The 12,028-nt window shown below is 41.1% G+C and overlaps 1 protein-coding gene across 1 annotated transcript; it reads right to left on the bottom strand.

Moving 5' to 3' along the window:
* Positions 1-5,616: 5,616 nt before the first annotated feature.
* Positions 5,617-6,969, bottom strand: LOC308641971 (forkhead box protein D4-like 1; the record flags this gene model as incomplete). The annotated part of the gene is made up of 1 exon (XM_081280559.1): positions 5,617-6,969. The coding sequence occupies one exon, from the start codon at positions 6,967-6,969 to the stop codon at positions 5,617-5,619; it is 1,353 nt and encodes a 450-aa protein (XP_081136685.1).
* Positions 6,970-12,028: the final 5,059 nt, after the last annotated feature.

The raw sequence follows: 12,028 nt of genomic DNA, 5'->3' as shown, positions 1-12,028 counted from the left end.
TAAGACAAATTAAATCATTCAAATCCAATGTATGATGGAAGAATGGAAATGAAAACTTTATTTTATGTACACATACTTGTTAAAGCAATAAGGAACCAAAAAATTAGCTGCCTCTAATTTTTATTAAACTTATTTCTTACATTCAAGTGAACTTTTTTTCTTCCCAATCTAATTCCCTTCATATCCTGATTCTCTTTAATTTAAAGCTGTCCTAAAATCATTTTTTCTTTTTAGAAGCCCAGAATTTGTGTTATTACCCAGTGCCTGACCCTCAGAGAAATAAGACATTTTAGCTTTTATGGTTTTTTAAATTTTTAAAAATTTTTTGTAGTTGTAGATGGACAGAATGGCTTTATTTGTTTAATTTTATGTGACGCTAAGGATTGAACCCAGTGTTTCACACAGGCTAGGCAAGTGCTCTGCCACTGAGCTAGAGCACCAGCCCAGCTTTTATGTTTTAACATACAAAATACTATAAAACTTGAAATTTTGAAACATAAAATGCCTTTGAACTAAAATTTTAAAGGTATGAGCTCTCTAGTCTCACAAAAGCAAAATTAGGTTTAAAATTTTCAATGAAAATTTGATAATTTTGTATTTCTATAAACACACCAAAAGTAATAATCTGGAAGTTCTCTCTCTCTCTCTCTCTCTCTCTCTCTCTCTCTATATATATATATATATATATATATATATATATATATATATATATATAGGAGAATTTCACATAAGCTTTCCTAGACCCATGCTTGCCTCTTTGCAAATATTCTAATATCCAAAAGTTCATATAAATAATCTTATCTCCATGTATATCTTGCCATAAAAATATTACCTGTAGCCAGAAAATTCAGAATGTTAAATTCTTCAGGACAAACAATCTAGTTTTTTTAACAAAAATTCAAGAAAAGGAAAAAGAGAATTGGGAAACCTAAAAGAGATATAAACAACCATAGCAACCAAACACAATGTGTGATCCTTACTTGCATTCTAATTCAAACTAAGCAACCTAAAAAATTTCTTTTGAGCCAAATGAGGGTATTGATGCTATTAAATTAAATTAATTAATGCTATTAAAGAAATATTTAGGTGTGATTACGGCAGCATGGTTAAATTAATGAAACTCTTATCTTTTAGGGAAATATTTAAAGATATTTATGGATGAAATGATAACGATATCTAGAAATGAACTCAAAATAATCCAGTGGGAAGAGGACCATTAGATGGTAAAGATAAAACAAGGTTGGCCCAGCCATGAGGTTAATTAAAACATAACATAATGTATTATAATACAATAAAATCATAACATAAATTAATTTTACTTATTTTTCCACATTTGGGTCATGTTTGGAATTTTCCACTTTAAAAAAATGAATTTTAAAAACTAAAGAAAAAAGTGCTTGAAATATAGTACAATATATCAACATTATTTGGATGACAATAGGTCACCTTAATTTTAGAAACTGTGAATCATAAATATGGCTTTGAATATAGTCACAGATATAAATAGTAAAATCACAGTATCTAAAGAAAAGGAAATTTCTCATGCTTCCTAAACCTCATTGTTTTCTCAATTTGAGAATAGAAACTGCTTCACTGGCTAAATCATAACTGTCCCCAAATATGCTTAATTACTGATTTAATAAATATTCCAGCATTGTAAGTACAAATAAGAAATTAAGTTGAATTCAGCTAAACTTTGACTCTGTTAAGGTAATTGAGCAACAGGGAACTGAGGTTGAATTGAATTTCATAATAGATTCTCAAATCCTTTATCTTTTTCTACATCTACTTTTTTCTGGGAGAACAAATTTTGGCACAAATAGTTATCATCTATATCAGTTCTTTGCAGTCAGCAGTGTATACTGAATCGACGAACTCTAAAAGCCCATTTAAGTAATTTTAGTGCTGATATGAAAAAAAGCTATGAAGACTAAACTACTTTTGTAGAAATTACAAGAAGTTGACATTAGCAATTACAGTACGATTACTATTTAAACTGTAATCAGATGTTAATATGGAAAGACATTTGTGAACATTCTCCCCAAAAGTAGTGGGGGAATAAGAACCATGATTCTCCCACACTTCCAATAAAATGTGGTAAAAGGCACAGAATCTTAAAAGATCATTTGCTTGATCTCTTTGCTAGCATTGTTAGTTTTTAATGCCGTATTTTTCTCCTAGTTTCTGCCGTTTTAGATTTTACCATATATTGTTGAATCCAAGTCAAAATGAAAGGAGCAAGGGTGTCTGACACAGTCTAGGGATCAAAGAGTTTCCTGAAGCATTAGCTACATTCCAGTGTATAAGCAGGTACTATTCACTTTGGATAGTCAATGTAGAAGGATTAGGGCACGTGGAATGTTACCACTGATGCAGATGTCACCTGCTGGGGCCTGCTGGCCACAGATAGGCACCTTGGATCACAGCCCTCTGCCAACCTGGAAGATCCCAGCCCCTGAGGATCCCCAGACATTCTCTTTCCTTTTGCTCAGAGGCCCCCATCTCCACTCCCACTCCAGGGACCCAGACCTAGTGAACTAAGTGCTCCTCCTTCCTCCAGTTCAGCAACTCCCAAACCTATGGCCTCTTGGTCCCTTGTCCCAGGTCTGTGCTATCTAACTCCTTGGGCACATTTCAGCCTTCGAGATGCGCAAAGTGGCCCTCAGAGCCAACATTCTGGAGAAGATTGGATAGGTTACAGGGGAAGGATTTGCAGTATGACCTTCCCTGGACTTGGAGGGGTGCCTGGGTGAACTAAGTGAGGACTTAGGGACTACCTGAGGAGAGGCAATGAAAATCATCAGCAAGGAAAAACTCACAGGACACTCTTCTGATTCCTCCCAGTTCTGTTGATTGCTTTAGTTTCTCATGGGCTGGGATGTGACCTAGTTCTTGACCTTCCCACTGCTCCAGGGAGGCTCTTTCCTCTGAAGACTCAGAAGAGAGGCCAGGTGCCAAGCTTAGGGAACTGACAGAACAGCATGTCCTTTAGCGCCTCGGATCTACAAGAGAGAAATGCTCTTTCTGGCATGAGGGGACAGTGACTAGAGGCTAGGAGAAAGATTGTGGCACCTGGGGCCTTCGTGGGTCTTTGGCTTTTGGGACCTGTGGAAGGCTCAGACTGGAGCTGGTCGTGGGTGTGGGTAGATTTAGTGATTCCGAAAGCAGACAGGTCCCGGTGCTGAGAGTCCTTCGGCGACTTAAGTTCTCTGAGTTTGTCAGTCTGCAAAATGTGGGGTAGGAAGGAAATCTAGGGTCTTCCTCATTGAGTATTGGAAAGGTTAAAGGAAACCCAGAGCCTGCGGACAGGACAGGGGGATGAGTCCCTTTCTCCAAGTTTACCTCTGGCTCTCTCCCAGCCGTTGCACCGCTCAATCCCTGGCTCTTCCCTCGGGCCCTTGGGCTACTCTCCTGAGCAGCTCCGAGTGCATCCGGTCAGCCTGTCCTCAATAAATCGGGTCCAGGGCTGGGATGTGGCTCAAGCGGTAGCGCGCTCGCCTGGCATGCGTGCGGCCCGGGTTTGATCCTCAGCACCACATACCAACAAAGATGTTGTGTCCGCCGAGAACTAAAAAATAAATATTAAAAAAAAATTCTCTCTCTCTCTCTCTCTCTCTCTCTCTCTCTCTCTCTCTCTCCTCTCCCTCTCTCTCTCTCTCTCTCTCTCTCTCTCCTCTCTCACTCTTAAAAAAATAAAAAATAAAAAATAAATAAATCGGGTCCAAGGGTCTTCTTTGACCCTTCACTCTTAGCAAAACTAAGAGAAAGCGATGAGGTTTTTACCCCCCAACAACACGTCACTCTTGAAAACCTCAAGAACCGGGCCGAGCATCCAGAACTGTGACCTAGATCTGTGCGCGGTCCGGAAGGAGGTTGGCAGAGGCCTGGTCACCAACCGAGCGCGACATCCCCTCTGCACATTTTTCCCCTCCGACCGGCCGCCGGCGCCCAGGGGACTGCAGCACCTCCACTAGGGCCGGCCAGCGGTGAGGACTCGGCAAGCCTTCGGAGTTCTTGATGGGTTCTTCTACCGGCAGCACCAGGCGACCATCCACTTTGCCAGCCGGCGGCTCTCTTGGCGCTGTAGCAGCGCTCCCGCCTCTGGGATTGCGTTTGTTAACTGAATACAGGAACCAAGGGAAATTGAACTATGAGCGCTTGAGAACATGGAATGAAATTGGTCCCTTCGACGCTTGGTTTGTTTCCAAATTCTCAGACTCCTGAGAACTGCCAGATTTGCCAAAAGGGGTCTATTTTTCGGACACCGGTGGTACTGTGCGGGTGAAAACTGCTTATGTAAAGGGGAGAGAAATTGGAAACTACCAAGCGTGGGGCTTGGGAACTTTCCCAACTTTCCCACGAACCTAGAGAAGGTGAGGATCGCAGGTAGGGCGTGTCAAAGATCCAAATAATGGAATGTACATGCGAAGCCAACGTTTAAAAATCAGCCAGTTAGTTAAATGACTGTAAGAATGTGTGTCCATTTTCCTTCCCTCCTGAAATGAGAAATTCACAACTACTCTGGGGAATGAATAGGGGAACATTCACAGAATGACTTTCTTCAAAAACGCCTGGAATGTAATTTTCTTGAAACATGAACCCTGCTCAGAAAGGGTTCAAAACGACTTATCTCTAGAAATTTGCTTCTCACCACCCCACCCCACCCCGCCGCAGTATTTCTTGATGATCATTCTTGCCTTTCTCCGTTCCCCCACTTGTTCACCTGAAGCCCAGCAATGGTTGCAAATCTTTTCAGAAGCTTTTGTTGTTTTAAGAAAAAGCTTTGGAAATCTTAGTGCTTTGATATGTGTGTATCCTTTTCTCCTGCATGAATGTCCACTACTTTTCAATTTGACCTCAAAGCATAGTCCAGCTTAAGAAAGTCAACACATTTTTAAAAAAAGAAAAACAAATGGATAATACATATCCTCGTATTCTTTTTCTTCTAGAGATTTCATAAATACCAAATCTCCTATTTTAAAAGGCAAGCTTTTTCAACCTAGAATATTCAAAATGCTTTAAAAAATTAAACATCGGTTGTTTCTTATATTCATAAATGAATATGAATCCTAAAAATAAGTTGTTTAATTGCAGGGAAAGAATATAAGTTTTAAATGACGTTCCATTTAGAAACCAAATAATGAGACATTGATAGAATATAAACGATGTAGTGTTGGGATTTAGAATTTTATTTAATTTGTAGAGCAAGGCTTCATTTTAACACTCTCCCATGGAATATGGCACATCAAATAAACATAAGAAATAAATGTTCTGAAATTGAAATTCCTTTGTATTAGATATGGATTTCAGGAGGACACAGAGAGCATAAGCATTCTGCACTATTCTCGCATTCTGCACTATTCTCGGGCATACTTGCAGTTCCTAGGGAGCAAAGAAGGGGAAACTCTGCATTGGAGACTCTGCTTTCTTTGTTTTTCTTTTAATACCCTAGCGAAAATATCCCATTCTTGTTCACAGTTCGTCAGGAAAAGTGCAAATCGGAAAAACTGTGGAAGCCTCAGGCGGTGATGGAGCAGGACAGTGGATGGTACCGCTCTGACACCTGACTCCAGGTGCGCCCAGCGGGGTTGGCAGGAGGCAGGGTGTCCTTACTAATCAAAAGGCTGGTGAAGTCCCCTCTCCACCAGAAGAGGCGGCCAGCGAAGTCGGTCTAGAGCCCTCTGCTACCGGCTGGTACCTTAGCAGCGCGGAGATGGCAGACAGGTGCCGGCCCAACAGCCTGCCTTTGCTGGTAGCGCAGCTGCTGACACAGTGCTGCTGCTGCTGCTGCTGCTGCTGCTGCTGCTGCTGCTGCTGCTGTAGTAAAATTGTCCGAGCGGCGGCGGACACGTTCAGCAAAGGGCCCTGGGGGTGCAACAGGCACGACGGGTGCTGGAGCAGGTGGCAGTAGCCCCATGGAGTCGGGGGCAGACTCTGCGTGGCCCTTCTTCCCTCAGTGCTGACTCCTTGCATAATATTCTCAATGCTGAAGGAGGTGTGCCCGCCTCTAGGCCGCGACACCGGGCCCTTGCCCTCCTCCCAAGGCTGTGAGCCCAGTGAGGGCTGCAGCGACTGGAGAGTGCTGGGAATTGCCAAGTCCGCGCGTTCCGCACTCCTGGGCGCTTCAGCGTAGGCCGGGGCCGAGAGCAGCAGGTAGCGTAGTGGGTGTGGGTGCAGCAGTGCACACTGGCGGCTCCCGGGTGTGGTGGTGGGATAGGCCCCCGAGACAGGCTGCGTCGGGACCGGGGACCCAAGCAGGAGGCCTGGGTGGGGGCCCTGCAGGTTGGCGGGCGCGGCGGGCAGTGGGAAAGGGTGGTACAAGTGACCGCCTTGGGACGGGTGGTGGCGCTTGAAACGCTTCCTTCGTCGAAGGAAGCTGCCGTTGTCAAACATGTCCTGGGAGGCGGGATCCAGGCTCCAGTAGTTGCCCTTGCCGGGATGGCCCGGCTCGCGGGGGATCTTGACGAAGCAGTCGTTGAGCGAGAGGTTGTGACGAATGCTGTTTTGCCAGGCTGGGAACTTGCGGCGGTAGTAGGGGAAGCGGCCGCTGATGAAGGCGCAGATACCGCTGAGCGTGAGGCGCTTGTGCGGGCTCTGCAGGATGGCCATAGTGATGAGTGCGATGTACGAGTAGGGGGGCTTGGTCGGCTGCGGGGCATCCCCAGAGGCCGCCGCGGACCTGGTCTGAGCCCTGAACTTGCTGACAAACTCCGTGGAGTCGCTCTGGCCATAGCCACCCTCGGTGCGCTCTCTGGGAACTGGAATCGCAGCGGGTCGCGCCCCCTGAGGCCCGGGCTGGTGCGGCCGTTCTAGGTGTTTCGGGCTCCCCTCCACCTCCTGGTATTTCTCTTCCTCCTCGTCTTCATCTTCTTCCTCTCCCAGGACATCAATTTCACCGTCTTCTCCATCCGACCTTCGGAAGCTGGGCTGCGGTGTGAAGCGACTGCGCTTGGCTCTTGGTAAGCTCATGGAAGGGCAGGTATTGCAGACGCAGGGAAGGTGACGGTGACCTGGCTTGGAGTGTGTTGCCTAAGATGAGTGTTTCAAGAAGCAGAAACGCTAGTACCTTTTTAGTCTTCGATTTTGTTTGTTTTTTCTTTCCAACACCATTCGGCAAAGATGCACTTTGCCTTTTATTAAAGCTTCTTTGAGACCCTGAGTGCCGGATCCCCCTCCCCTCTTTATAACCTTCTTTCCCTACCCCAGAGCGGTGCCACTTCCCCTGACGCAGTCCAATGAGGAGGGTCTGCAGCGCAAACATTACTCAAGGGAAGAGCCCTCAGCCCCCTCCTCCTTACAGACACCCCGCCATATGTTTGGCTTTTCGAGTTTATCCAGCCCACTAGCCCTGGCATTGCCTGGGTTCTGTGAACATGCTTTAAAACTGTGTAAATAAAACTGAAGAAAATATGGTCTTCAGTGACTACCTTGACGTTCGGACCTTTCTGCAAACAGAATTTGGCAGTGGGGTGGAGCACTGAAATGTATATGGTGTTGAATTATCAGTAAAAGGATTTATTTGAGGAGGGGGATATTTCTTAGATGGTTAATCACCCACTTTCATTGGTGGATTTTGTCATCATCCAGAATGGTGGCCTGAATTATTTTTAAATAATTAGCCCAAGGAGTCTATTGTCCTTCCTACCTTCCATACAAGTTTCCCATATGCTCTCCCTGACAAAAAATTTAAAAAGACTCAAATATCAGAGCCCTAAATTGTGGCAATTCAGGGTGAAGTGAAGGCAGGATGACTAAATAGAGGATTCCCCTGCCTCCTTACAGCAGTGATTCTCCAACTTCTTTGAACATTTGGCTACAGTAAGAAATGTATTTGATACCATTTTCTTGCACGTACAAATAAGCATGCCTAGAATGTGTTTCACAAAAAAGAAACCTTACATGACAGTGATCCCTGGTATTTTCTTCTTTTTCTTAATGGTTATGATCAATTTAATTGATTCACAACATTAAATTGGCCCCCAAACAAAGGGAATCTCTACCCATAAATGTCATTCTTTTTCTCTCCTTCTTCTGATCCTTCTACCTTTTTTAGACACACAAAGCATTTATTGTAATAACAGGAGTGGAATGACAACAGCTATTTAACTGACTCACCTAGAATCCTTGGAATTAACAAGACTTTTAGATTGGCTTCATTTTGCTATACAAATAGGGTTCTTATGATAAAATACTAAGCCACAATACATAAATAATTTAAAACCCACCTACTTGGGGGAAAAGGTGAGGTGGCATCTCATAGAATCACATAATCACATTAGTGTTTATAAAATGACAGTGAATTTTCAGAGAGAAATCAGAAGATAACTATAAGGGCAAAATATAATCAAAAAGTAGCTTCATACCTTCAGGATTAAAAGTAGAGTAGCTAGTACTTTTCAGACAGAATTTGGAGAACATCTTCCTTATTGTTAAGCCTTACTCTGTACTGCGGAGGTTTTAATCCTTCTAAGGCTTTTTAGTTAGATGCAGCTTAAAGGGGGACAAATAACAGAAGGGTTGTGCCTAAGACACTTGTGTCTGAATCCCAAATTTACCAATGACTATTTGTGTGATCTATGCTTTTGGAGGGCCAGCAAAGATGTCTCATTCAACCTGATTCTCTCCTCAAGCCTCTGGTAAGAGGTACATTTTTCCCCACTAGCAAAAGAATCAGATGACCTGGGAAAGGGAGTATTGTTAGTTTTCCTAAAGTCAACTTCTATGGGGATTTGGGTTATTTACAAATAAAAGGATGTTAAATATGTGCTCAAAAACGCACATTAATGGGTGTGTGTCAGAGAGGCACTGGAGACAATGGAAAGAGCTCCCTGCAGCCAAAGCTGGGACAATTTAAGCAACAAAATAAAATAGTACTGGATTATAAAAGAAAGCACAAAATAAATGTATCCATATTGATAAAAATAAATGACTGTGTAAATTAATAAATGGGGGAAAGAGCTCCCTTGCAGAAGAATCCCAAATAAATTATGTAGATATTCTGCCTATAAGGAGGTGGAATATAATTCTCCACTACTTGTGATTTACTTCCAGGGTACAGTATGAAAGGCAGGGGGCGGGAAAGAGTAAGTAACCCTTTCCAGTGGAGAAACTTGACAAATACAACTTCAACAAACTGATCAAAACCAATATCAATTGCCTAGATCATGTTGATAGTACATACCTATGAGATGACGTGATGAAAATGGCACTCTGGTCTTTGTTCTGCAAATCTTAGTCTAACCATAAGAAAAAAACATCACTAGAATGTTTTTAGAGAGCATCTTGTATACCTGACCAATATTCCAATAGAAGAGCATCTTGTGTACCTGACCAATATTCCTCAAAACTGTCAAGATAATTAAAACAAGGGAAGTTTAAGAAATTGTCACAGTCAAGAGTTATATAACTACTAAATGTAATGTACTATCCTGCATGGGATTCTCAATCAGAAAAAAGGTAAAAAAAAAAAAAAAAGGAAACAAAAAATGTGAACTTTAGCTAATGATAATAAATCAATATTAATTCACTAATTGTACAAAGCTACCATACCATTGAAAAACGTTAATAGTGTGTGCATAGGGGGAAACTACTACCTGCTCAATCTACTGTAAATCTAAAACTTTCCTTTAATAATACATTCTTTCAAAAAATTAAACATGGAGAATAAAAGGATCTAAGAGAGAAAAAACAGAAACTTAAATGCCCATCAGCTGATGAGTAGATAAACTAAACATGACATATCCATACAATGGATATTATTCAGTAACAAAAAGGAATGAAGTACTGACACATATCACAATATGGATGAACCCTGAAAACATGATTCATGAAAGGAAGTTAAATAGGCAAATCTAAAAAACAAAAAGATTTGTGTTGGCTGGGGGAGGGGACAATGGAAAGTAACTGCTAAAGGCTGTAGAGTTTCTTTTAGGGGTAATGAAAATGTTCTGGAATTAGATAGTGGTAATATCTAACTGTAGGTATACTAAAAAACATGAAATTTATACTTTAAATGTATCAATTTTATGGCATATCAATTATATGTGAATAAAGTCATCCCCCAAATCAAATGTTAAAACAAAAGAGCTATAGCAATGAAAACTAAGTTGTATACGTTGGGAAAACTTAATAATTGTACATCACTCTAAACAAGAAAAAGGAATTCCTAACGTCCCACTCCATCAATTCCATAGTGTTGCCTTAAGAATCAAGTCTTAGCTGGGCATGGTGGCACACACCTGTAATCCCAGCTACTCAGGAGGCTGAGGCAAGAGGACTACCAACAGTTTGAGGCCAGCCTGGAAAACTTCGTAAGCCCCTATATCAAAATAAGAATGAAAGAGGGCTGGGGATTTCGCTCAATATAGAGCATCTCTGGGATGTATCCCCAGTACCATTAAAAACAAACAAAGAATCAAGTTTTATTTTGTAGCTTCTACAACATTTAACATAGTGCCTTACTGGGCACTCAAGTGTTTGGTGATCACTTCTTTGTTTTAATTTTGTTTTGCCAGAACAACATTCTAGTTTGAAAACCAAACCTTTCTAATCTAATCTTCAAGAAGAATGATGATGTTTAGTTTTTCTCCATTCCACTCTATAAAAATTTAAGGTAATTTGGTCATCAACAGAGTTAAAAGGTAAAATTGATTCTACTATTAAGACTCATTCTGAGAAAATAATTCTAATATCTTTTTTTCTCATTCAAATAGGGTGAGTTGTCAGATAGTCAAAAGCAGAATTCACTTCTTTCTATATCACCCCCAACAATTGTAAGGCATTTCTGGAAGTGAGAAAATCTTCTTAAAGCAATCTAAAAATATAGTTTTCCCACCTACCAGTAATCTAAGGGAAACAATAATCAATTAGCAACCAAACCCATAATGTTCTAAAGTAGTGAAAATCATTAGGGTAAAAAGAAAAATCATTAGCTTTTGCTTTACTTTGTTGATAACTGCTTTTAACTTTCACTATCTAGGAATTAAAAACTCTAAAAGATATTGATTATCCTAATTTCTACCTGCAAGTCTATAAAATGACTAAATTTCTCTTTAATTTTAGAACATTATTTATTTATGCATTTGGTGTTGGGGAGTGAACCCAGGGATTTGGCCAGGCTACCACTGAGCTACAACCCCATGCCAAAGGATACTTTTTTTGTATGGTGCTGGGGATTGTACCCAGGGCCATGCTCATGCTAGGCATTCTACCACTGAGCTACATCCACATTCCCCCAAGACAACTTTTTAAAAATAAAAATACTATAATTTGAATAGAAGCAAACCCCCCAAAATTAAAAACAATACAACTCTGGGTAGCAAGAAGGGAAGGTGATAAAAAGCCACCCCCACCCCCACCCCATAAGTCTGCTTAGGAGTCTAACAAAATGAAATGAGCTATCTTTCTAACACACACCATTGGTAGTCATTAGGACAGAGAAAACTTTGAAAGTTTTTTACCAAGTTGACCTCTTAATCACCCCTCTCACAACTTATGCTGATACCTCCCTACATCTCTCATAAACTCAGTACCAATTTTCTTGCCTCTTTAACTGGAAACGGCCTCCCAAGGAAACATTTGTTTTAAGGTGTGCAGAAGCCTGAATTGTATATGCAAAAAAGTCTTGTAGAAAAGGGAATTCATATTTGTTGAGACTATTCAGGGCGTTTTAAATTTGAATCCCTGGAACAATCCAAAGAAAAGTTGCCTTGTTACTTCCATTTTATGAAATGAGGCTCAGCAAGTATTGTAATTTATCCTGTATCTCACAGGGATCTATAAAATTTCAGATGAACCACATCTAAACTGTGATGATAATGATCATCATCATATTACTCTGCAGATCTTCTATAGCATAAAGAAAGGTCCACATTAATATTATTATCACTTCCCAAACCTCTACAGAATATCTTTAGCAAGTTTCCAGTGTCCTGAAGATATAGGCTAAATTATGGCTCTGATAATTGGAAAATACTTTATTTTAGGAAAAATAATGAAGAATATACCCTCAACTCAAGGAAGGAATAAA

The sequence above is a fragment of the Spermophilus citellus genome, assembly GCF_964194105.1.
Source record: "Spermophilus citellus genome assembly, chromosome: 2".
In the NCBI taxonomy this organism is placed as follows: domain Eukaryota; kingdom Metazoa; phylum Chordata; class Mammalia; order Rodentia; family Sciuridae; genus Spermophilus; species Spermophilus citellus.
This window is presented reverse-complemented; position numbering and strand designations above follow the sequence as displayed.